Here is a 26,461-nt window from a genome sequence, read left to right as displayed (position 1 = left end):
GGCAACATGAAGCGTCCATTGTTTTCTTTCCTCACTAGCTATACAATACAGGAACTGGAACATCAGTAACCAGAAAGTTCTTTTTTGTTGTTTCAAAAAAATCCCTAAGAACAAATAGAGCAACTGCTTAACCACAGGTAAGTGTTACCAATGAAGCTAACCTACAATGTCAATTGGACTACACTCTGAAGCACAATCCACTTTCCGAATGTAGTCCACATCCACAGGCAATGGGAACATAGCCAATTTAACTAGCAAAAAGATATGGTGTAACACAAGGCAAGCTTCTCAGATACCATTGAGCCTCCTCTAGTTTCTTTATAAAGATCCGGCTATTTGGGCACTTTGGAGCTTTTCTCTCCAAGAGAAAAGCTGCACGCGCAGCGCATGACTACTATGTACAGTTAAGCCTGATCATCAATAATAGAAACTAGAATTCTTCTGGCGGGGTGCATCTTTGCAGAGAATAGAACGAACTTCCACGATAGATCTGGGTGGCTCTAGGTCCTTCGGTGGGACTGTATTACCTAGCAGCTGTTGCAGCTGGGATGCAAAAGTATCATCCAATACCTGACGGATTAAGCTAGAGTAAGAGATGGGAAGCATCAAAAGAAAAGGCAGATACATGGTCAATAAGTTAAGGGGTCCAGTGGGAACATGAACTTACTGAGATTGCGACTCGTGCACCTTTATACCAGGCTTTGTTTTCTTTGCGATTCTCCAGGAAACTCAGCACATCCTAAATATTGATCATATTAGTAACAGTAGTACGAAAAAGGACCATCTCTACTCACTACTGATACAGTGATACTTCATATACCTGTCCCATCCGGTCCCAAAAACCTCGGCATATGGCTAAAAAAACATGTACTTCAGATACTTTGTGCACATGATTTATTGCCTCAATTAGCTGATCCTTCAAGGCCTGCATCCTGCTGCGGATATCAGATTCAATAACCAACTCTTTTGAATCCTGAATGATCTTTTTGAGCTTTGTGGTATTTTGCATACGGGTCTGCAAAAAAAAACTTCAGTAAGAAAATTGTTCTTCACAACAAATGTACTTATCTCGGTGAAGTGCTAGTAACTAGTAAGGCCTCTTTCCCATTCTATCCATAGCTACATAGCTAGGGGTGCAACATAAAGTTGAATATGGAATCAGGACTTGGTTACAGTACAGAATGATCATATAGATGATATGACATAAACATCAAAATCATAACACCACCAGGATTCATAATTCTGGTCTCATACTGGTAGATCCGAGGTGAATTGTAGCATATATATAGAAATTTATTTGGAAGAAGATTCTCAGTAAAATAAAAGTACCCATAGTGATAAATTTAAATTAGAAACTAAATCCTGGCCTCATGAAAGCAGACAAGCCAGGATTTGCTGCACCGATAAAGATAAACTAGTTAAACAAATCTTATTTTCAAGTAAAGCTATGCATGAAAATTGACTTGTTTTATGACATGATAAGTTTGTTCCTAGTTTCAGGGGCTGCAGGGGGGGGGGGCACTTTTTCGGCCAAAGCAGAAGCAAGTGCAGACACGGGAAGCCAAAGTAGAAGCAGGAAAAGAAGTCGCGAGCATATGAAGGATAACAGGGGCAGCTTGTTGCCACAGGAGCAGCATGAGAATTTTCTGTTTATGTATTATAGGCCTTGGGCCCAGCCCATGTACACCTTATATAACACTCAGCCCACTCAATTGATTTACCTAAGAACAAGTTCTCGCTTTAAATCATTGCAATTTTTTCCTCTTCTTCTTTTTTGAGTTAGAATAAAAAGAAAAAAGAAAGCAATTTGGCATCTTTGGCATAATCTATATTTTCGCGAAATGGATCATAATAAAATAGATTTTAGGTATCTAGAGAAGATTCACTTGGAAGTAACTATTTCCTAGATACCCATGCAGGGGCTTCTTCATTTATGAGTGGATTGAAGAGGATTAGAGGGGAGCAAATCCCTTGCTAGCCTGGACACCCAGCGTGCCCCTGCCCCTCTGCTCTGCACCAGCTCATCCGCCTCCCCCCTCCGGGTGGGGCCTAGCAAAACCTGTTGTTGGTGCCCCTGACCTATCCACCGGCTAGGGCTAGGGCCTAACAAGCCTCAACCAGGGTGTCCTCGAGCTCCCTCCATCATATGCGACTCCACCGACCATGTTCCTGCCCTCCGAAGTTGTCCTCGAGCTCCCTTCATGGCTGCCAAGGCGGCTGTTGCTGTTGCTCAAGAGTGAACGCACTGCCGCCCTCGCCTGGGACCACGAACACGCGGCGGATGCCCTGGCCTAACAGCTGGCTGATGCTGAGCGCCACTTGCTCGGCTCTCCCTGCATCTAGCCCCTCCCAGAGGCTCACGCTCTCCACCTCAACGTTGCCTTTTGGACCTATCTAGGGGGATCTCTGTCACCGAGTACTGCCGCCAGATGAAGGGTATGTTGGCCTCCCTCTGTGACCTAAGGGAGCTCGTCTTTGATCGCACACTCGTCCTAAACCTTCTCCACCGCCTCAATAAGCGCTACGATCACCTCTGTGCGGCCCGGCCCGGATGGACCTTCCCAACGTCTTCCTCCAGCCCAGTCAACTCACCTGACGATGTATAGTATGGGGTTTCCCCTCGGCCACCTTACCTCTGCGCCACCGGCACCGGTCACCACTTCTACCATTACAGCTCCACTCTGCTCCATCCTAGAACCGACTCCTCCCGTCGTCACCAACTGGGTTGCTGATTTCGGTGCCTCCTACAACCACTCCGAACGCATGTATACATTCTTCTTTCTACCCACCTTTCCCATCCACTACATCTATCATTGTGGGTAATGGAAACATTGTCCCGGTCACCTCTTTAGATGATTCGATTCTTCCTAGGCTCTTTCGTCTTTGCAATGTTCTTGTCGCCTCACATCTCAATCAAATTATTTTATTTGTTCGCTAGTTTATCACAAATAACTCTTTCTCTATTGAGTTTGATCCTTTTGGCTTATCCATGAAGGATCTTGCTACCCGGAGCTTTCTCACCCATTATGATAGCTCCGATCCCCTATACACCCTCGTCGCAGCCACACGCTCTGACTACTTCCACTACATCCAATACTTGACATCTTCGACTCGATCATCCCAACCCAATCGTGTTGTCCAAGCTGTGCAGTATTTTAGTCATTTTTTTACTAGGGGCACCCCTGTGCATCTGTGCCACACATATCAGCTAGGTCGTCATGTCCAACTCCATTTCTCTAGCTCCTCTCAGGTTGTGCACAATTTTGGTCTCGTACACTACGATTGTGGACCTCTCTTATTACCAATGTCTCATGTTATAAATATTATCCGATGATTCTTGATGATTGCTCTCATTATTTCTAGACTTTTGCATTGCATTCGGAGTCTGATACTTTTGTGACTCTGTCTCCACTTCTTCGCTTGTGTTTCCACTCAGTTTGATCACACCATTAAGGCCATTCTGAGTGACAAGGGCCGTGAGTTTGATAACACATCTCGGTCCTTCTCCCATGGAGTCCAGCTCCGGATGTACTGCCCCTACATTTCCCCTTAGAATGGCAAGGCTGGGCGCATTGTGTTGTGCTGTACTGCTGACCTGTCCGATTGTTTGCGATCTAAAATACATAATTCCTTGCTGCCAGTATGGTCTGATAGATGGAGATGTCTGATATCATTCAGATAAGTATCTAACTTTATATTTTTAATGCACTACTGTCTGTTATAAAGCTGTTAATCCTGTCATTAATTTTTTTCCTGCTGGTATTGTATTACTGTAGAAACTAGGAACAAAAAATTTGCATCCAGTAAAAAGCCACTAAGGTATGTCTATTGGTCCTCTCTTTTTATATAATGTATTCAGCCTAGATACCACCTAGCGCCTTATCTAACCTTATCAGAGATTCACAAGAATTTGTAACCAGCTGAGATCAGGAACAACAGGATGTAAAAGGACACTCACATTCTCCGAAAGCTTCTCAACAACTGCTTGCATGTAATTTCGGAATTTAGCTCTCAATGTCACTGTAACTTCACTAAGTTTTTCTCCAATGGCCGCAGAATTTCCTCCATTAGGTATACAAGAACTCCATGATTTCAAGTGACTCTCAATCCGAGGTCGCAAAACCTCAAGTAATCTTTTCAATGTATTCAAGAGAATGCCAAGCTAAAAGCAGATAGGGGCCAGATATTAATGATTGAAGTCACAAGAAACATAAAAAATAATACCAAAACTTACATCTTCAGGTACAGTGTAGGGCACCGTTGAATTGCGCTTTGTGAGTTTCTGGACAACTTTGAGGCCAAATTTTTTTGGTGCAATACAATCCTTCAGTGGAGCCAAAACATCTGCATACTGTTTTTCCAGAGACTCGATAACCGCTTTCTCAACATCTGCAATAGCCTTTTGTTTCAAAGAATCAAAACGATACATGATATATCAGACTTCGGGAACTCATTCTATAAAAGAATCAAAACGATACATGATATATCATACAACTTAATCAATTAGAGAATCTATAAAAGAAAGGGTTTCTGACATACATTCTCGAGAACAAATATGTATTCTGGCCATCGACAAATGATAACTTCATACTCTGTCAATGTCTTCTTCAGCAAATCATACATCTCATCCACAAAAGGTGTTGTCATATGCTGGGTCCTAACTCCTGACCATTTGACCTAAAAATTGACAAACGTGCCAAGGATTGAAATTGGAAAGAGTAAAATAATGAAACTCTGCAGCAAATTAAAAAAAAAATCACCTCACCTTGTCCAGTCTGCAGTTTTCCAGTAACATCCTGCGTTTGTCTTCAATCCACAATACAATGTACAAATGGAACAGCTCTTTTGCATCAACACCTGCTTTTATATTGCTGTGCGAAATTCAAACATAAGGCATGACAAAGACATAAATACAATAAGAGACTTGATTTAAATTTATTTACAAGTAAACAAAATTACCAGATATTCCAGCTAGCCAGATCCTTCTGAAAATCAGCTGTGGCAACCACCAAATCAGCAACAGGTGATGCTGGACCAGCAGGAGGGCAAGCAACAAGAAAAGCGCGTAGACGATTTGACAGCTCTACACTATAGATGGAGGCAGCTAAATTTGGCAGATCAACAAAACTGTGAAAGCAAAAGGAAACAAAGAGAAGTGGAAATATGTCAAAACATAATGGATACTTCCCATAGACTACAAAAATGATCTGGGCTTACAAGGTGTACAACAGACTATAACATTACAGCATAATGGTATCGAAGCTTGCATACGATCATGTACCTGGGAAGTATGTGCTGATTATGGATTTCAATATCAGTAAAAATTTCACTTCGTAGATTGTTGCATAATGATTTCATCTTCTGGTAAGCCGTGGTAACGGTTACCAAGTCTACCCTGAAGCCTTCTGAATTTCCTGATACATACTCATCAGTTTCAATCATGTAACGCCTCGTACGCTTCCTGGCAGCTGCCTGGACATGAATAAAAAACATAAAAATTGTTAGTTATATGGAATAACATAAGAGACCATCTGTTTACCGAATAGCTGAACAATGACCTGGAAGTAACCACACAATCTTAGTTGAGCTTCCGGAGATAGGACGTCGTGTAGAAGACTGTACAACTTAATAGCTGGTTCCAGAGCAGCAGCAGCCAATCCAGTTGGAGGCCTAAAATCTTCCGCCAAACCCAACGGTATAGAGTCATCTAGCGACTTGTAATTCTCACAAACCATAGCTAGAGTTTGCTCAATTTGCTCTTCAACTTCCCCCAGTATTCGGTTCTGTGTGAAGAAATTTCAGTCAAGCAATAGTTGTGAGGTGTTTGTCACAGCAGCATTTTGGACAGATAAAAAATACAAAATCAAAAAAGAATTGATTAGTTTGATTTGGACAAATAATCTAGCATTGATATAAACCTAAATGTGTCGCCATGCCCGAAAACACAGTGATCAGAAAAACAATACATGTCTAATAGGAGAGAGAAATAATGTACCTCTTGGTGGCTCAAAGTAGCAGTACCATCGCTTTTCATCAGTATAGGTAACAAAAGCCCGTGAACCAGATTGAGCCAATCAGCGGTAGGAGTTGCAACATCCATGATATAAGACAGGTACCTACACAAGAATAGGGCATAAAAAAGAAGACAACAAGAAATGAAGAGGAGGGTTACAGCAATTCACAATAATAAATCTAAACTAGTGCCAAACTGTTTAGAGTGTGCCTTCATGTTGCTATATATTAAGTACTACCTCCGTTCTCGAATATTTGTCGCCCGCTAGTTCATGTTTTGAAATAAACCGCAACAAATAAAAAAGAACGGAGGGAGTACAAGGGAACATATAACAAAATAATTGGCATGCAATGTAGAAGGACTAGATTAAATAAAGCATGCCACAATGGCACAATCCTTAAGGTGAATTATAAATCATAATTCACAATAATAAAGCAGTAAAAGGCTAGAAGGTAGAAAAGTCTGCAGCCCAGTGTGATAGGGAAGTACCTCAACCTCGTGTAGGCATCTGAAACCCCATAATACAATGCAAATTCTGTCAATAACCACTTCCAGGAGCCATGCACAACAAGGTTCCTTTGTTGAATGCGTTGTGCTTTCATTGCAACTTCCAAAACAATATCATATGCTACAGTTTCTGCAACAGAACCATACTACAGAGTACAGAGCAAAGAATGTCTATTAATATAGAGACAACCATTACTGCTCAACAAATTAAAACAAATCGGTATTCCTTCAATCAATATATAGCGAAATTTTGAAAAAGGAAACCTCATTTTCTTGCATTCAAGCCAACAAACTTGTGTATTATCTAGGTCCATATTCCTTGCTAGGAGGATACTTAAGAGTAATATGATTTCACATGGAAGATGCTCTTAGTATGTCAAATCAAAACTACAGACATTAGATAATTCACTAATATCAAGATAAACTTGATATAGCCATGGTGATAAGAAAATTATCAGCCGTGAGAGATGAGCAGATACAGATAGTGCTATTCCCAGGTCAAAAAATTTAAAACAGCATGCTTTCAGCTACTGTTGATATTTACGTTTATAGTAAATTAACCACTGATTAAATGAACTTAGTAGCAGAATGTGGGCTGCAGTTTACCATGAACTAAGGACAAAGATGTTACATATTAGTTCAATGTGTAATACATTTGAAGAGCTGAAGCATCTCTACCTTCATATTGTTCTCATCAGCAGCAGTTGTATAGTGGATATATAGCTGTATACGACCCACAAGTTCATGCTCCGGTTCTCGGAAGATTGACCACCAGCGTAGCTTGTCAGCCTGCACACAAAGTTTTAGATATTTTTTGGGGGGAGCATTAGTTTTATTTACGCATAAATGTTATATGACACATTGAGAAAAATAGTGTATGGACAATTGGACACCATGAGCCCTTTTTACACCTCTAACGGGTATAGTTATATCTGAACGTGTTTGTGTATTCACACCAATCCACCACACTAATTCATGGTTCATGTGCACACCAGACTAACTCCACCTATGTTGTCTCAACATAGCAGGTCCGAAGCCCTGGTAAAGGAGGGTTATGATAGGCTTGGCGAGCCAACATTGAACCTAGTCATTTTAATGGAGACAAAATCCAAAAGAAAACCATTGGGCCATAACCCTCTTAGCGATGTGCCATATCGGAACATGGGTTGACGGGCGTTAAACAGTGCAAGGGTCGGGTCGGCAACCCCCTTGGTGACGTGCCATATGATGATCTGGGCATGGTGTCAAGTGAGCAAGGATCGGGTCATCGGGCCATTGCTTCCTCGGTGGTAAGCTACATCGGTGTCCAGGTGTAGTGAAAATGAGTAAGGGTCTTCACATCATTGACAGGTGCAAAGGGTAGGTAAGGAAGATAGTTGAACTAACTATAATCCGTTTAGGTAGTTTGAATGTAGGGTCGCTTATACGTAAGTGAAGGGAGTTATTGAGACTACGACTAAATGGAAGGATCAGAAGGCGAAGGTGGGACATACCGACTTCAAGCTTTGGTACACAGGGACAGTTGCAAATAGAAATGTAGGACTTTCGATTGATAAGAGCCTCAAGAATGGTGTGGTGGATGTGAGAAGGCAAGAAGATATGATTATCTTAGTCAAGCTTCTCGTTGGAGTTTTGGTCCTGAGCGTAATTTGTGTATGCCCCCCAAGTAGGTTAGGGTGGGAGTGCTAAGAGACTTTTCTGGGAAGACTTAGATAGCGTGGTTAGAGCTATACCTATTACTCCATTAGTAAGAAGCTTTTCATAGCAGATCTCAATATGCATGTAGGTACAACAAATGCAAGTTTCAAGGTGGTTGACAGAGGTTTTAGGTATGGTAGTAGGTATAGAAAAAGTCTTGGACTTTGCGGTAGCTTTTGATCTATTGATAGCCAACAATTTCTTTAGGACGAGGGAATCCCATTTAGTGACCTATAGTAGTGGCCAACACTCTAGTCAAATTGACGGGCATGCTTGGATTGTAAGGTGGTACCTATGGAATGTGTTGTCTCTCCACATAAGCTTATGGTGGCAAACTTCTAATTTCAGGTGTGGGACCATAGGGATAAATTAAGCTAAGATTATGAGAACAAAGTGAAAACTAAAAGAGGAGATGTAAAAAGTCTTCAAAGAAAGGTTCATCAAAGAGGACACTTGGAAGAAAGAGGATAGCACAAACAACACGTGGGAGAAAATAGCAACCTGCATTCAGAAGGTGGCCTCAAAGGTGTGTAGAGCAACCAAAGGGAATGGAGGCATACATGAGTCCAAAGGGCTATTAAGGAGAAGAAAGAATGTTATAGACATTGTACCATGGCAGAAATGTGAACAACATAGAGAAGTACAAGGTAGCAAAGAAGACAACAAAGCGAGTTGTAAGTGTGGCAAAGGGTAGGGGCGTGTGAAGACCTTTACCATGTTTGAGTATGAAGGAAAGAGAGGACATATATAGGATGGCTAGGGTCTGTGAAATACAAAGGACTTACAACCAAGTTAAGTGCATTGAGGATAAAACCAAACACCTATTGGTGAAGGAGGATGAGCTCAGACATAGATGGCGAGACTATTTTCTAAAAAAAATCATATTATTTGCCACAACAAATCACAAAAATATCCAGCACAAACCACATCTTCGGTGAAATCATGAAAATCATATGCATAAAAACTTACTTAGTTCTCAAAATTGAACCCATGCACATCCGTAGTGCATCTATGGATGTAAATTGCAACATCTTTTTATGAAGGGGTTCGGTCCGAAACAATGATATACATGATAGGCTAGGAGTAGCACCAATTGAAGAAAAGTGTGTCCAGGACACATGTCCAATGGAGACCTCTAGGGCACCATCTAGTAGCTGGATCCTAAGACGCAATAGTATTGCGAAGTGAGGCAAGGGACGACCGAAGTGGACATGTGAAAAGGCATTAAAAGGAGACTAAAATGATGGAATGTACCCAAAGATTTTAGCCTCAAATAGAAATGCATGGAAAACAACTATTTATGTGCTGAAACCTTGATTTGTGGCTTCTGTTGGGTTTCAACTCTAGCCTACCTTAACTTGCTTGAGACTAAAAAGGCTTTATTGTTGTTGTTGTTGTTGTTGTGTACTCACACCGACACCACACATAATCACACCACAAGTACAAGCCTAGACCAACAAACTACACAAAATGAAGATCACGTCCCTCATAAGATTGAGGAGAGCATCCAAGGCCACATAGGTGATTGAGTACATCACACTTCCATTCTGGCTTCACACGCAAGAGGCCACATTTTTTACTTAGGGAGCTAGACCTGGTAGGAAATCCTTTGTCTATCCAGGATCATATCAAGGATCAACGGATTCATAATAACCGAATCAATCAATTGGGCAATAGCTCAGATCCTAACAAGAATCCTTTTTGTTAAAGAACTTTGACACAAGTAGAAAAATGATTCTTAAAATCTTACATGATCCTCAGCCATTGTAGCAACTTGGGCAACAACACGACCACAAGACTTTCCCTTTGAATCAGACACATCGATGATCAAATCATCTCCGAGGCTATCAGGAAAGCTGAAATATCCACATAAATAAATAGACAGGTTTGCTACGATTAAACTTTTGTTTTGACAAGAGTAAGTTTGAACAAATATATAACAAACTGAGTGTAGTATTTAGAGAAAATGAATGAATGGTAATATAGCTATTATAAATTAAGATATTATTTTAGAAACTTCTCTTGGACATACAAGACATGTGTTTCACCAGATCCTGGCTGCATAGGTACCACATCATCTTCAGGTGAACTTTTAAGCCTCAACTGGCAGGAGTATGTTTCTGAGGCAAGAAAAAATATATGAGACCAAGTCAAGAGGGCAAGAGGCTGAAGTCTACGGGAGAAGAAAGCATATTAACCTTGTGGTGCTTCATAGGCTGAACTGCTCCGCAGAGTAGTTACACCGACCTTTAATAGGCCAGACACCTGCTTGATATACTGAGCACTTGCTTGCATGTATGCTAAGCTGTGCTTTGAGAACGAACTGTTAGCAGGAAGCTGTGGTAGAACTCGAACTCTCCGTACAGACTCCCATCCTGATGAAAGTGTGGATTGTACATTGGACAAACGGTACCGGACAGAATCCAATTTCACCATTGGCAGTGATGATAAGTTGCAACCAGAAGGCATATCTACAGACATCCGAACTTTGCGAACTGCACACAGAATAGTATTAAGTTAGGTTAATCCCTAAAGTCATTTTTTATTGCACATGCAAGTCTTAAGAACCATGAAGATGCACTAATTTCCTAGAGATCTTCATGAATAATAAACAGAAATAGAAGCAGATATGGTTGGTATTCAAAAGGAAAAGTGAACTTGTTTTGTACCTTGAACCTTCATCTTGCCTATTGTTTTCTTGGGCTTTGATGCAGCCCCTTCACTAACTAGCTCTGACGCACGCTTCGACATAAGCTCCTCTTCCGATTGTAACAAGACATTTTGCAAGCTAAATGAAACACTCAAGAATGTCAAGGCTTACTCAAGTGCCACCTTAAATAAAAGTGTAACAAAAGAAGATATGTACAGAAACCAGCATGAGCAATGAATAACTAATAAGCTTGTGAATGAAGCGCAAAAATACAAAAAAAGTTCATAGCATATTGAATGTGGTAGAGAAAAATAGCATGTTTAGTTAATGGTATTTGGGACCTTGCTGAAATTTGCTATTCTTAAGATAATTGTACCATGTTGGTTCAAAATGCATATGTAGATTGTTGTAGACATTCAAAGAAATAACTTTGAGTAATTTAATATCTTCTGTGCTTTACAATATCCAATAGTAACTGTAGGTTACATTTTTTAAATTTAAGCAACTAACTTAATTTTAGAGATGTATTTTGCTTACGGAATATATTTAAACTAATATGTAGAATCATGCAACCTGAATGATTTTGATAACATGGCTATATAGCACGCAGGACAGGTAGGATTTGCACTCCTACTGATTTTTGGTATAGTTTATTAAGTTACATGCGCCAACCAGTCCAACCCAAAAGCTTAAGCTGATAGGAAGAGGTGGGCACTTCACTTATACTGTATTCCAACATAGCTGACCTTGAACAAAAACGCACGATGTGTCTCACAGTCAATATCATTTCATCATGATGGATTAATGAAAAGAAAATCCCATATCATAGTGGACAACAGCAGCTATAACCAAGAAGAATGCTAGAATAGACACGTTCCTACATTGCACAATTCTGGCTATCCTCAATTCCTCGTCAAAGACAGAACTGACAGTTGCTAGAGGCAGCAAGCACAGTGCAGATACAATATATAAGTAATGGCATCCTTATAGTTTGATTCTAGTGACCTATCTTCAATTATGTGCAAGAGTTGACTTACCTGAATGTATTTCTCAAGAGTGTGCATTCATTTTCGAGAAAAACGGGAGCTTCCATACAGCCTCTAGCCCATGCATGAAGGCAAAGGCGGACGCAAGCATCATAAGCAAGTACAGAATACCAGGGCCCCTGCAGACTGTAAAATGTTTCAAGAAATGTGTTTATAAGTGATTATAGACTACTGCTGTCACTTAAACACTAGTTTGATAAAAAAAAACCTGGCATGAAAGGTTGGGACTCGAATAGGAATCGAACTAGATGGCTTGCTTGTTGGTCCTGCATTCAAAGTGCTCCTATATAGCAGGAAAAAATAACCAGAAGGATGGATAAGCAAAATAAAACACTTAGTGACATTAAAAAATGTTAAGCTAAGACATCTTATAGAGGCTACCTGTCATTTTTGTCAGCTAAGTTTACTCCTCCATTGACTTCCCGGTGATCTTTTTTGGCAGATAAGCCATTGGTGAAATTTGAATTATCACAAGACCGAGTATCATCATGAGTTACTGGCTGATGGTCCTGGTCATAATCATTTATTGGCGGCGCACTAGGAATATCACCAGATGACCCATTCTGTACATGAAAGAAATCATCAAGCTTGGGTGTCTTTAAGGAAGTCACACCAAGAAACTAGTCAATCAACAACATAGGACCATGTAAGATCTAAATACCATTCGGTGCTGTAACTGAAAGTTTATTTTCGAGGATGATGAATAATGTCATTGGTCAAAGCACAGACCAACCGGTCACCAACCGTTTAGCTATTTATTCAGGCTAAACGGCCTTTAAACAGACTAAACAGTGATTAAATAGGATAAACGGCTGATTAAATGGACATAGTATTATAGTAAGCCACAGTGTAGCGTTTACACGGCGTCTACCGTGTACGCAAAGTGGCTGAAAGAGAAAGCAAGAAACATGGCAATATAACCTGCTATTTAAATGATCTCAGAAAGATGATTTAGCTGTTTCCTTTGGAGGACATCAGAACCCAGTAAGATATGTCAAGAATCAAGGTAAAAGGCATGTTCCAGGGACATCCAAAATTTTACTAGCAACTTTGGGTGTCGTAGTACACATTGACTATAACCAGAAAAGGAGCAGTTTGAGTCAGTTGAGACTTAGTGCTTATGCTACTTAAACATTCCATATCAATAAATGAAAAAAGAAATAAAAACTCAATTATTTCTGGATCATTCAGAGGCAAAATTCCTTCATGAGCGATCCAAACCATCATCCTAGTAAACTAAATGCATGTGTGTTATCCTTCAGTGGAATCAGGAGTGGCTTACATACACATGGGAACGGGAATGGAATTACTCGAATATAAACATTTAACTATGAAAACCCAAGATAACTCACTGAACCAGCCATGTTTGCAGAAAATTGTGTCTGAAGAATCGATTGATAGAGAATCACCCTGATGTTTTTTACGGTTTTTTTCTTTGGGCCCAGGGGAAGTTGTTGTGACTTTTTTTTACCCAAATTAATACAAAAAAATTGGTAGGGGCCTTCCCTGCCGTGTAGTCAAAAAAAGGAATCAATTGATCAATTAACTAGAGTGTTTGCCAAACCATTTCAAAAATAAAACACATATTGTCTCAGATCCATGTAAATAACTATACTTTGAACATTTGGGTTTTAAAATATTTCTGGGTATATATAAAAAAAATATTGACAACTATGTGATGCTTTCACAACTATCATATTTATTAGGAATATTATTCGTTAAGCGCCATGTTATACTTAGCATTTTCCCACACATTTAAATGCAACCCCAACTTGAAACAAAATGGAACTTACAGATGGTGCTATCACATAGAAAAAGAGTGGGGTAGATGAATGAAAAATCTTTGTAAATAAACAAAGAAAACTAACCAATTTACGTGTTGATTTCACATCCTCTCGAGCGGGGACATGAGCAGAATGGCTGTCATGTTGGTATCGCATCCTCGCTGGAGCTGCTGCACGATTCTTAGGACCCAAATTGTTTGCTTCTCTTCGGGCTGGACCAGTATGGGAGTACTCTGATACATACCCACCCTTGGAGGTCACACCATTGCTCTGCCCTTCCACCTGGCTAGAAAATTCGGAGGTGCCTGGAGATACGGAGTACTCCTCATCAGCATACTCAACGACCCGTGCCTGCGGCCGTCCCAACGGCTGTGCCTTAGCTCTTGGCAGTGCCGTGTCACGCGAAGAGCTCAAGTCCGAGTAGCCATCATCAGTGGAGTAGTAGCTCTGCTGCCCAGGCATGGTGGCGTAGCGGTAGAGGGGAACGGCCGTTCGTCGGGTCACGTCGTCGCGGCGGGGTGACGAGTCGACCGAGTACCTGCCGCTGCAGACCTCGATCTCATCGTTGTCCGACGACTCGTCCATGTCGGATCCCGAGGCGGCGGTGCCGTCGTCGCTGCGCAGCGAGGAGCGTGACAGCGGCACCGTCGCGCCGCGCGGCATGTGGCCGCTCCGAAACTTCTCCGGCGTCGGCATGCCAAGCCCGCCGCGGCCGGCCGCTCCGCGCACGGCACGCAGCGCGTCCATCCGGTCGTGGCTATGCAGCGCCGCCGCTCCCTGGCCCTGCAGACGCATTCCACCAACAACCACCACCAGGGACACACAAAAAAACACGCATCAGAGAACGGGAACCCGAAGCCGCAGCAGCTGAACTCAGCTAGGGCCGGCGGCGCGGCGAGCTCACTCACCTCTCGCACCCACTTGAGGGCGTCGCGATCTAGCCCCTCCGTGAACATGGCCAGCGCATGCGGGTTCCAACTGAAACGGACGAAGAGAACAAAATCGAGCAAAAATCAGAAAAAATCCCGAGCCAGCCGCACCAAATGCGGGTGATTCCCAGACCCGAAAACCCCTCGAAAAATTTTCCCGCAGCCGCAGATTTGAACACGGGAGGAATTTCGGGGGGGGGGGGGGGGGGGGGGGGGGGGGATGGGAGTCGGCTGAATCGTGCAGGGAGAAATGCTTACTTGGGAGCCGAATCTACGCGCGGATTTGTCGCTGGGAGTGACGCGAGCGCCCCGGATTTGAATTTCTTCGGACGAGCGTCGGGACGAACTCTGCGAGCAGCGCAGCGCAGCGCGGTGGCCGACAGCGACGGGAGCGTCGAGCGCGATGGAGTGTACGGGGAGTGGACGAGTGGGGAAGGCGGAGCCGAGCAGGAGGAAAGGGACAAGTACGAGTTTATTAGCTCATGGGCGTAACTAGAAAAAATACTAAAACCCCACTGCCTTCGAATAAACAGGAAAGGGACGGGCGAAACTTTTGCAGTTAGGCCCTCTGTTGGCCCGGTATTACCGTACGGTATCATATAGTATATCATAGAAATGCATTGTTCCTTCTCTTCGAACAAAATAGGCGCATATCAAACAATTGATTGGAGAACAACGCTGCCAGTTTAACACGCGGTAATTTTACTATCTTTTATTACTCCGTATATTATATATATACGGTGCATAGGTGATTAGGTGCAGTAACCGTCCCCAAGTTATGCAAGCAATAGCATTTATCCTGAGCAAAGAGGGGCCTATATGCGAAAAAGCGCCCCAACGATAGCTGGCCCATTCTCTTTTGGCCGACGGTTTCCTTTCTTTCCGTTGAGCCTCGCCGTAGGCCACAATAGCCCTGTTTGTTTCGGCTTCTGGCAGCTTCTGGCCACCAAAAGCTACTGCGGACTGCCAAACGCTCAGTTTTTCAGACAGCTTCTATAAAATTCGTTGGGGGCAAAAACCATCCAAAATCAACATAAACATATAATCGGTTGAGTCGTTGTAATAGTAGGAATTCGTTACTTTCTAGATCCTGAGCCCTATAAACAACTTTATCTTCCTCTACACGTAATCGTAATAATACTTAGATTCTCCCCACAGCCAGATTCTCTCCACAGCCGGATTTTCAGAAAAGTTGGTCAGAAAAAAGCTAAACCAAACAGACCCATGTGGAGAGTCGCTCGGAATCAGCTGCGTTCACCGACCGAGCGGAGCAGCGTTGACGACGTCAGGGCGCGCGCGGCAACGTCGGGGGAACAGGGGCCCTCCCGTAACGGTCGAAACGTTAGTGGTGACCGGGTTGGGACGTCGTGGGCCCGTGGCGGTGGTGGGCAAGAGCTAGCTGTGCTACTGTGGAGGAGAATGACCGAGTGGAGTGGGGTGGACTAGATGGAGTTTGGACCGGCCGGCCGAACGCTTGCCTCCTGCCCTCTCCCGCAGCGCACGCTGGTCCGTTCGATCCGGCGGGGCTACACGTGGCGGGCATCGAGGACGGTACATCGCGTGGGCCTCCCGTGTTCTGTGTCTGGGGCGGCGCATGGGGAGCCGTGGGGAGGAGCGGTCACATGGCTGCGGGGGCCGCGTGTCGGTACCTTTTCCGAACGGCGTGGTCGGAGGAGTCATGACCTAAGGTACCGTTTGGTTCAAAAATTTGTAACGTAATGGATAAACGATAACGTTAAATCATATTTGTTTTAGTTCAACCGTAATTAGATATCATACTAAAAATTGATATCAGACTATTTAAACTTATTATCGGCCATAATCGAGTGTAAACCATTACTATTACCCTTTACGTTACATTTCGTGAACCAAACAGCACCTAAATTGTATATCGGGTGGTGGTCTAAAGACGTTTTTGGCCCTGGTGCTGTGGTGCTTCGTGGCAATTGCAGGCTTGCAGCTGGCGACAGAGGTTCTGACAAGCTTCCATGGCTGTTCGCTGCCGGTGGGTTAAAACCATTAGGAATGTTGCAGCTGTAATCCTGCAGAAAAAAACAGAGGTCGATGGATTAAATCGGTGAACATGCGTGCATGTAGGCCCAGGATGGTGGAGAGGGAAGAGGTTGTGCAAAAGCGCTTTGCTACCACACTGATCCAGAACCATTTGTTTGCCATGTATTTGTTTGTCATAACATTAGATCTATCTGTATATATAGCAAAGGCACAGGTAATTAGAAACCGAGCAGTACCATGCAGATTCCTAGATCTTCCAGGTTTTATCGAACGTCCTTTCTTTCTCACTTGTGTCGGGTGAGCCACGGAGCGGGCTAGCTCTTTTTTTTTTTTTTTGCTTGGGTGCGACGCGGAAAAGGGCGCCGGTTTGGTCGGATTAGACGAGAAACGGTGCGGTCATCCCATCCGGTGGGTGGTGCTGGCGCATGCGTGTCGTGTCCCACGTACTCGACGCTCACATGGAACGCATTTCCGAGCGCGACCTGCACTGCACTGCACCCCACGTAAAGGATGCGCGCGCCCGTTGAAACGTCTGTGCCTCTGAACTGTTGCTGAGTACGTGTACGATACGATTAGCCGAGCACGTAGGAGCACAGATGACCCGCGGCACCCGCCTCGGTCACTGGGCGGTGTGAAAACTGCACGTGCATGTGAAGCAATTTCCGCCGCGGGCCGCGAGATCTTTGCTTGCTTCCTTCAGCACTACGGAATGTCAGCCTGGGGACAGACGGACCTCTATTGGATTCTCCTCCTCCTTGCCCCACTCTGTCGATGGAACCGCGGTCGTCTCTGCACTCTTCTTGTTTAGTAGCAAGTGGGGGGTGCAAAGCACTAAAGCAGAGCTGCGCCCACATTACACGGACGGCAGGTTCCGTGGACGAGCGTTCTGATCCGAAATTTCCGAATGCGCCAAGCCAACGCGGGCAGCGCAAGCGCTTGCCTACTACCATTCCGGTGGGCGTGGACACTTTACATGCGAGGGAAAGCTGGTGCTCTCAGGAACTGGTTTCTAGTTTGGCAGTCTTTTTTTTTTATTTTTGCCGTATTCTACTAGTGCTAGTAGTTAAGTGCACGGTGGTGCGAGGCGAGCGTAGCCCTAACACAACTGTTGGGGGACATTTGGCTTCTGAATGTCCTCAAAAACATGATTTAACAATGTTTTTGGAGTATAATACATGAACAGGTATCTTCGAATTTAGATCAAAACTACAACATGAAGAGGCACAAAGAACACGAAGGTTAGCGCAGAGCCGAAGCTATGTGCAGGGGAGCTTCGGTATGACAGCAGAAAAGTGAACCGACTTAAAAAGGAAAAGGTTATTCAGACCTCGATGGATTATTATAGGGTCATTAGCAAATGTAAAGGGCATGAGTGTAATTTTACATGGGCTGCATCTCGTGCCTATAAATAAGTGAACAGTATCCCCGTACTGTTCACGCTGACTTGGTATTTGCTTTCGCGTCACGCTTGTACCTTTGCTTTCCTTCGAGCCGAAGGTACATTTGTAATTTGTTATTGTTAATACAGTAACGCAAATAGAAATAAGTTAATAACAATGTTTAAAGTGTTTATATTATTTTTCATATCTTGTGTATGAATCCTTCTCCATCATTTATTGTGCTTATGAAGGCTTGTCCTTCATAACCTTCGTCCGGGATTCATTATATCTAAAGGGAAATAATGCTTCGAAGGACGAAGGACTTTAACATTTAACATTTTTTATGTTGCCTTGTTCTTAACTCTTAGCATTTGAGAACAAGTCCCCAACATTGGCGCCCACCTCCGGTGAACTCACTTCCACCTTTTGAGTTTCGAACACCTTCGGCAAGCATAGACCTTCGTCATGCCGCCAAAGAAAGCTTTAGCAACAGGGACTGCCGCTCTGCAGCCGCTGGATCCCAACCAGGAGACCCTCTCTCTTCGGGAGGCCCGAAGCCAGAAGCCACCAGTCCAACGTCTCAGGAGGACGACTTGGATCAAGAGATCAAAAATATGGAGATGTTCCATCAGCAGGTGCAAAGGAAGAAGGAAAAAGATGGCTAGACTAGCTGACCTGCAAAGGCAGATAGACGAAGCCTCTGAAGAAGTTCGTCATCTTGTTCAAGATGAGCAGAACCGAAGGCGTCAGCACAGAGAGCTTCATCAAGAGGGCTTTGTCAACGAGGATGACTGGTATGAGGATTTCCATCATGGAAATTTTGCTTTTGATGATGCTTCTCCTCTGTCAGCAGAACTGCAGGCTTCACCTTGGCCTCCGTCTTACAAGCCACCTCAACTCCCCATGTACGACGGACATTCAGATCCGAAGCAGTTTCTGATGAGCTACGAAGCAACAATATCTTCCTATGGCGGCAACACTGCAGTTATGGCGAAGTCTTTCGTCATGGCCGTCAAGAATGTTGCACAAACCTGGTACTCCTCCCTTCGGCCAGGAACAGTCACATCATGGCAGAAGCTGAAGGATATGTTGATCACCAGTTTCCAAGGGTTTCAAACGAAGCCAGTCACCGCTCAAACTTTGTTCCAGTGCACCCAAGATCACGAAGAATATCTTCAGGCGTATGTCCGAAGGTTCTTACGCCTGAGGGCACAAGCGCCAACAGTGCCCAATGAAATTGTTATTGAGGCCATGATTAAGGGGCTCCGGCCAGGACCTTCAGCCCAATACTTTGCCAGGAAGCCCCCTCAGACACTAGAAAAACTGCTTCAGAAGATGGATGAATACATCTGCGCTGACAATGACTTTCGACAGAGAAGGGAGGAAGCTTACAGGTTCTCCGAAATAGCCAGGGGCTTCGGAGGAAGAATTCATCCTAGACATGTCAGATCGATTCATAACACTCGGAGTGATGACAGGGGAAGCCAGCAGCAGAGGCCGCAATATTCCTCCCAGGCTTCGGGGCAGCAGCAGAGCTATCCTCGGCCTCCAGCTCCAAGGGGCAGAGGTGCCAGGGGCTTCGGAGGAAGATTTGGGAATCAGCCCAGGAAGATTTATTGCCTATTCTGTGGTGAGGACAAGGGCCATACCACCAGAATGTGTCATGTTACCATCCAGAAACAAAAGGAGATAGCAGAAGCTGCAGCCCAACAGAGCCAGCCGAAGCAAGTTATGCACACTGCTTCGTACCATTCGCCTTACATTCCAGAGTATATAGGCAACCACCCTGCAGCTTCTATTGCTTCGACAAGCCAACCTCAGGCATCTTGGCAACAGCCTCCACCTCCACCACCAATGCAACGAGGCCAGCAACCAGAAGGGAGTTAACATACCCACCTCCAACGGGACTTCAGAGAAGAGTCCGAAGCTCGCACAGTCAATAGTACTGTGCCAGAATTGAAGCATATTTACTAACAAATATCCTACCTTGGCAGCAGTTTTTACATTCAGTATCATTTTCTTTTTAATAAGGAATAATTATTGAAAGCCTAAGTGTTTTTTGTCGTTTTCAATTTCTTGTAATAGCTTTGTTTTCGCCACAGTAAAAATATACCTTCTTCACAGAATAACGGAGTTGCTGAAGCATAAGAATTTATGGCTACAAGGAGAATCTCCGAAATAACAAAAAGTTGTTCCTAAGGGAGCGCAGCGTAAGTTTTCTGCTCAAAAGTCGTTCCGAAGGGAATGCAGAGCTTACAGCGAAAAATAAACGCTGATTCTGCTGAAAGTAAAAGGCGAAGAAGCTCCTAAGGGAGGCTTACAGCGAAAAATAAACGCTGATTCCGCTGAAAGTAAAAGGCGAAGAAGCTCCTAAGGGAGGCTTACAGCGAAAAATAAACACTGATTCCGTTGAAGTAAAAGGCGAAGAAGCTCCTAAGGGAGGCTTACAGTGAAAAATAAACGTCGATCTTCGGCAAATATCATTTTGCATAACATCACATCATCACATCATTTGCATAGCATAACATCATACATCATATTGCATCAATGATGCAAGAAGGGGGTTCAATGTTGATATTTGAAGATTGTTTCGAAGAAACAGTGCCAAGGCACAAGAATAATTATCGAAGAAGCATACCTTCGTCAAACTCCGAAATGAAAGGATCTATTGGTTACTAATTTTACGACGATTGGATGTTTTTATGAAAATACAGATATTATTTACGAAGCATGAAAAGAAGGGAATGTGTTTTTTCGCCGAAGGCTCAAAAAACGGTATGTATGTAAAGTTTCATGCATCGTAAAGAATTGAACCATAAATATCTTATATATTACATTCAAAGTTACAAAATATTACACATGTTGTTCAACAAATATTACATTCCAAATATTTTTACAATAACATCTAATCTTCCCTTAGAACTACTTCTGCAGCTTCGTTTAGTAGTTGATCAACAACTTTATCCATGATAGCTTCGGCCATTTTTCTAATTTCGTCGTCCCCCTTCGCGTGGGGGACCGTCGATGGCTCGACAGGCTCTGAGGGAGGAGAAAGTGCGGCTGTGTTACAAAGTGTAAACAAGTTCGAAATCAAAAAATTACAACAAAGAGCCAAAAACTACTAGTCAATACCTATTTGCCCTTCGAGATCCGCACTTTTCTCAGCGGCCTCTGCTACTTTTCTAGCGTCATGAATACCTTTCTCGCTTTTTCGTATAATTTCTTGGGTCATCTCCCGGCCACCATTGTCCCAGATGTCGGTGAAAATTTTTCCACCAACCAGACTTGCCTCGGCTGAAGGGTCTTTTATGTCTTCAGGGGACAAGTCGGCTTCGGTTTGTGCCAAGGATTTCACGTGATCGCAGCCTTTTTTCTCCAAAACAGTGGCAATCCCCCTAGCACCTGAGAAGGCACAAATGTCTCCGCGGCTATTCAAAACTTCTTCAAAAGCTTCAGCTTCGTGGCTGATCCATCCAATTGGGCCCTCGGGGTTGCCCCTTATGAAATTTTCTTCACTTGAGAATGCGCCAACGCTGGCGAAGCTGGTTCTTATTTTCTTAACACATTCTACAGATTTTTCATAACACCTTTTCTTGGATGCACGAAGCTCTTCGACGTTTTTCTCTAGATGATTTGCCCATTGTTCACTAATTTCTCGTTTGGCTTCTTCAACCGTGCATTCTTCTTTAGCTCTGGCTAGCTATTTCCGAAGATCCTCAATTTCGCGCTTCTGAGCCTCAGCTTGAGCTTTGAAAGCAGCTTCATCTTCTTTTATTCTATTCACCAGCGAATGTAATATTTTATCTTTTTCGAGACCTTCGTTCCTTAGTTCAATTACTTCGGAACGAAGGTTGCTCAAGGCTATGGTACACCCTTCGTCTTCGGCATCTTTTTGTGCCCTGAGGGCATTGCTAAGTATAAGGCCCTGTAAAAATTGCGTTAATAAGTTCAGGCAAACGAAAAATTTTGGTTTCAAGGAATAATACAAAGATCTCATTTTTTCACCTTTAAGCTATTGTACGCCAAGCTGTCGGCCAGCTCGTTTTTTGACAACACCGAGAGCCCGTCTTCTAATGTTGGGAATCCGAAGCTCTTGCTCATCTCCCGACAGACAGAAATCTCCTTGCTGTCAGGGAGACAATACAAGAAGTCTTCTTCTCCGCTGCCGTTGAATATCAACGCCCCCTTTGGATATTTTAGTTTTTGGCCATAGAACTGAGCCTCTTGCTTTTCTTTTTCAGTCAACTCTTTCCCCGAAGCATGTCGTAAAAATATAATTGAAAGCTTCGGAAAATGCTTCGGGGGCGGCAGTGCCAGTTTCTTCAGCCAAAATTTGTTCTGCTGCTTCTGTTTCTTTGGTTTCCAAGGATTTCACCTTGGCGGGCTCTGAAGGCCCAGCTTCAGTCTCAGCTTGGTGCTTTAAAGCTTCGACACCAAAGGCTTCGATTTGCACTTCGGGAGTTTCGGCAATTTTCTTCGGAGTAGTGCTTGAAGACTTTATTGTCTCCAATACATCCAGTACATTAACCATCCTTTTTCTTTTGGGGGTCATTGCTGGACCCTTTTGGCTTTTTGGTACTTCAACTTTTGCTGAAGGACTTAAAATTTTAGATGCCCTTGTTTCTTTAGCCTTTGGTTCTTCTATTTTCTCCATCTCCGGCATTAAGACCGGCTCTTCAATATTCGGCAGGGGAGTCAGCTCCTTGGCTTCGGTGGCCGAAGAGGTTTCACCAGTAAACTCGGGCACTGTGGCCGGTTCAATATAGTGTGGCTGGTGTGTAAGAACCTTCATCTTTTTCCTCTTCGGCGATGGCTCATTAAGAGCGGATGAAGCGACTTCCTTCACAGAAGTCGTATCTTTCGTTTTTTAACCCCGTGTTGGGTAACGGTAGTCAGGATAGACGAACCCAATGGCATCAAATACTCGATTGAGCCTTTTCTTCTTCCGGCCTCCGAAGGCTGCAGACAGTGCAGTATCTTCTGCCTTCGAATATGGTCCAAGCAGTCCATCGCTTGTGGCCTCAATACATTTCAGCCAGTCATCATCTGGCTCGACAAACTGATCTCCATATCTGAAGGTATATTTTAGCCTAACTAGTCCACCTTCGTCAGGTTTGCTGATGGTTTCCTTTGGTATTTCCCACTTTTTCGCAAGTGGCCATACTCTGAAGGCAATATGCTCCTGGATCAAATCCCTCGTCCCGATGAAAGAACAAACTACATCGAAGGCTCTCCGGCATTCTTCGGCTGCTTCGTCAATATCCATCTTCGGTTTCCGAAGGCCAAAACGCTGCCAGATGGTGCGCATGATGATATGTTTAATATCTTCTCGTGTCTTCAAGTCGTTTTTCACATAGAATCATTCCTTCATCCAGTCCCTAGGCCATCTCTTCCGAAAAGTTGGCACGAGACAGCTTGACCCAGAGCGAGCACCGAAGCTGTAACATCCAAAATTGTTATGGTATTGCTCTTTACCCCAGGGTTTTGTCTCATATAATAACTCATGCATGCTACAGAAACTTTTTGCATTTGGCTCCAAACCTTGGCTCTTCACGACCCATACGAAGATTCCCATCCTTATGATTGCTTCGGGAGTAATTTGATGAAGGCAGATTTCAAATATCTTCAAAAGTTCTACCACGAAACTGCTCAAAGGAAACCGAAGCCCAGCCTTAAAGAAACTTCGGAATATCACGACTTCATTCTCCTCGGGAGTCGGACAAGTTTTCTCTCCTTCGTCAGCCCTCACAATAGATAAATCCCAAAAATATCTACCCTACATATTGACAAGATGGCTTTGTTTAATGCTTGATTTTCCAAAAACTGCATGGCTTGGTCGCCAGGGTCGATCTTCGGAATCTTCACCGCCACTTTCCACATCATAATTGTCACTATCACCAGTGTCTTCAGATAGGCCCTCTAAAATCTCCTTAGTAATCTTCTCTGTGTTTGTCTTTGCTATTATTGATTCAAGGAAGCCGAGATTCATCTCTTCGGAAAGGCTTAGCTTCGACTCAGCGACAGCTTTCTTGTCTTCAGACATCTTCGAAAATGCTAAGAAAGTGCTCTCAAAGACGAAGCTTAAAAATTTAAAAAGCCAGGCAAGCGTTGGTGTGCAAAGAGCTAAAAATTAGGAAGGCAAGAGCAGACGGCAAGAAAGCGTGCTAAATGTGCTCGCGGTGCGTTCTTATTTATACGCCCAATACGTTGCAAGTGGCAGGGCCCCACTTGTCATTGACTATTGCTATTCTAGCAAAGGGAAGATGTTTTTTCGGACCTTCGACTTAAGACATTCGTCCATATCGCAATCTGAATTTATCATTCTAACAAATTAATATTGCGAGGGGCTACTGTTGGGGGCCTTCGGCTTTCGAAGGTCCTCAAAAACATGATTTAACAATGTTTCTGGAGTATAATACATGAACAGGTATCTTCAGATTTGGATCAGAACTACAACATGAAGAGGCACAAAGAACACGAAGGTTGGCGCAGAGCCGAAGCTATGTGCAGGAGAGCTTCGGCATGACAGCAGAAAAGGGAACCGACTTAAAAAGGAAAAGATTATTCAGACCTCGATGGATTACTATAGGGTCATTAGCAAATGTAAAGGGCATGAGTGTAATTTTACATGGGCTGTGTCCCGTGCCTATAAATAGGTGAACAGTATCCCCGTACTGTTTACGCTGACTTGGTATTTACTTTCGCGTCACGCTTGTACCCTTGCCTTCCTTCGAGCCGAAGGTACATTTGTAATTTGTTATTGTTAATACAGTAACACAAATAAAAATAAGTTAATAACACTGTTTAAAGTGTTTATATTATTTTTCATATCTTGTGTATGAATCCTTCTCCATCATTTATTGTGCTTATGAAGGCTTGTCCTTCATAACCTTCGTCCGAGATTCATTATATCCAAAGGGAGATAATGCTTCGAAGGACGAAGGACTTTAACATTTAACATTTTTTATGTTGTCTTGTTCTTAACTCTTAGCATTTGAGAACAAGTCCCCAATAACAACTTTAATTCGAAGTTTCAAACTGGGCCCGGGGGCCGCTTCAGCGCGATCGAGTATTCATACTACTCGATACTGGACACCGGACGAATCATACCGGACAAGCTACGCCCATGCATGTTTTTTTATATATTTCTTATTATATATTTTTTATATTTTTATTGTTCATTCATGTTTCAATATAAGACAAATTTAAGCTATCGCATTTATCTATTGTGCGTGATTTAGTAAAATTTTGTTGCTTTAACGGTTTAAGTTTAGTGTCTCCAAAAAATTTACATGGCACCGTCCCTAAGCATTAGCAACGACTAATTTATCATGCTCATACTTGACATTGCGAGCACCTACTTCCGCTGGCCTTGTATTCTTACTAGTGTACTAGTAGCTGTCACACGCTTTGCGTGCACTGTCGCAGCAAATATGTCCGATCGTTTGGTCAAGTATGGCGTGCGACGTGGATAGAGTGGCGCATCGGCGCTCTAAAGGCTGTCGATGCGCATGTGAGAAGCAGGATCTTCTTGATAGCATTTCCTCAAGTGTTTGTGGATTTGCTAGATCACTACCTGAGGAAATGCTTGAGGAAGCACTCATCTGAAATCCTATAACAATAACAACCGATAATAATGGAGCTTGCTCATTTTAAGGTGAACTAACAAAATAAAAGTAATAAAAAGGGAAAAAGGAATATTCTTAGCATAAAATCTCTATATTCAGTAAATTATTCATATAAACAAAGTAAATGAGAACATTACTTAATTTGATGGACGATATGAAGCGTGTTACAACAACTTTAGCGTATGATATACCACAGTTTGCAAGGGTGGGAGGAAATACTCAAAAGAGACTTGTAAGGGTGGAAGTATTTATTTTATCAGTTCTATTTTCGTTGTTGAATATATATCCCTTTTGTTTGGGAACGTATCCTGTGCTCATGGAGCTCTTGTGCTCATATGATCACTTTAAATCTGGTGCCTTTATTTCTCATCCAAACGTGAATAGACATTTTCTAGTTTCTTCTGTGTGCCACCCTTGACCACCCTTGTTACGCTGCGCCGCCTGTCTCTTCTATGTGCCACTGCTGCCCTCACCCCCTGGATGAGAAATGAAGGCACCAGATTTAAAGTGCTCATATGAGCACAAGAGCTCCATGAGCACATGATACATTCCCCTTTTGTTTTAGCAGATCAAACAAAAGCAGTAGAAAAATCAGTATGCTAAGCAGGTAGTGAACATTTTCTTTAGGAAAAAGAGGCAATAAGCAGTATAATGATAGCAACGTAGAAGTAGCCAAACTCGCTGACCCAGATAGAGGCGCAGTTCCTTGTCGAAATAGTAGAGAAAGTATATGTTGTAGGTATAAAAATAAAGGACCTAAAATGAAGTGAGGAAAATTGAGTGCGGAATATTCTCAAAGGGAAACTGAGGAAGA

General features: G+C 43.2%; 1 protein-coding gene and 1 long non-coding RNA gene across 6 annotated transcripts in view; both read right to left on the bottom strand.

The window, feature by feature from the left end:
* Window positions 1–3: 3 nt before the first annotated feature.
* LOC100273763 (uncharacterized) lies at window positions 4–15,141 on the bottom strand. Of its 2 annotated transcripts, NM_001360436.1 has the most exons (23): window positions 14,886–15,044; window positions 14,607–14,676; window positions 13,783–14,481; window positions 12,296–12,477; window positions 12,123–12,197; window positions 11,906–12,040; window positions 10,888–11,006; window positions 10,417–10,713; window positions 10,251–10,338; window positions 9,969–10,074; window positions 7,199–7,309; window positions 6,503–6,666; window positions 5,996–6,116; window positions 5,559–5,783; window positions 5,282–5,472; window positions 4,960–5,127; window positions 4,766–4,871; window positions 4,540–4,677; window positions 4,235–4,399; window positions 3,959–4,162; window positions 821–1,015; window positions 668–739; window positions 272–570 (listed from the first exon to the last, which is right to left on the bottom strand). In NM_001360436.1, the coding sequence occupies exons 2-23, from the start codon at window positions 14,652–14,654 to the stop codon at window positions 418–420; spliced, it is 3,762 nt and encodes a 1,253-aa protein (NP_001347365.1). In that variant the 5' UTR covers window positions 14,655–14,676; window positions 14,886–15,044; the 3' UTR covers window positions 272–417. The 2 variants fall into 2 exon arrangements, with proteins under 2 accessions (XP_020408756.2, NP_001347365.1); XM_020553167.2 differs by lacking the exon at window positions 3,959–4,162 and having other exon boundaries at window positions 4–570; window positions 14,886–15,141.
* Window positions 15,142–16,334: 1,193 nt separating this feature from the next.
* Window positions 16,335–26,461, bottom strand: part of LOC103627772 (uncharacterized) — a 28,549-nt gene continuing 18,422 nt past the window's right edge. For 2 of the 4 annotated variants that reach the window (XR_002262548.3, XR_553823.3), the window contains exon 4: window positions 16,335–16,669. This is a non-coding gene — a long non-coding RNA (uncharacterized lncRNA). Of the gene's footprint in view, window positions 16,670–20,819; window positions 21,059–26,461 lie in introns of those variants that run through there. The other 2 variants (XR_002262547.3, XR_004849752.1) reach the window with 2 other exon arrangements.

Source organism: Zea mays, chromosome 5 (assembly GCF_902167145.1).
Source record: "Zea mays cultivar B73 chromosome 5, Zm-B73-REFERENCE-NAM-5.0, whole genome shotgun sequence".
NCBI classification, from domain to species: domain Eukaryota; kingdom Viridiplantae; phylum Streptophyta; class Magnoliopsida; order Poales; family Poaceae; genus Zea; species Zea mays.
The sequence above is the reverse complement of the archived record's forward strand: the minus strand, read 5'-3'. Positions and strand labels throughout refer to the sequence as shown.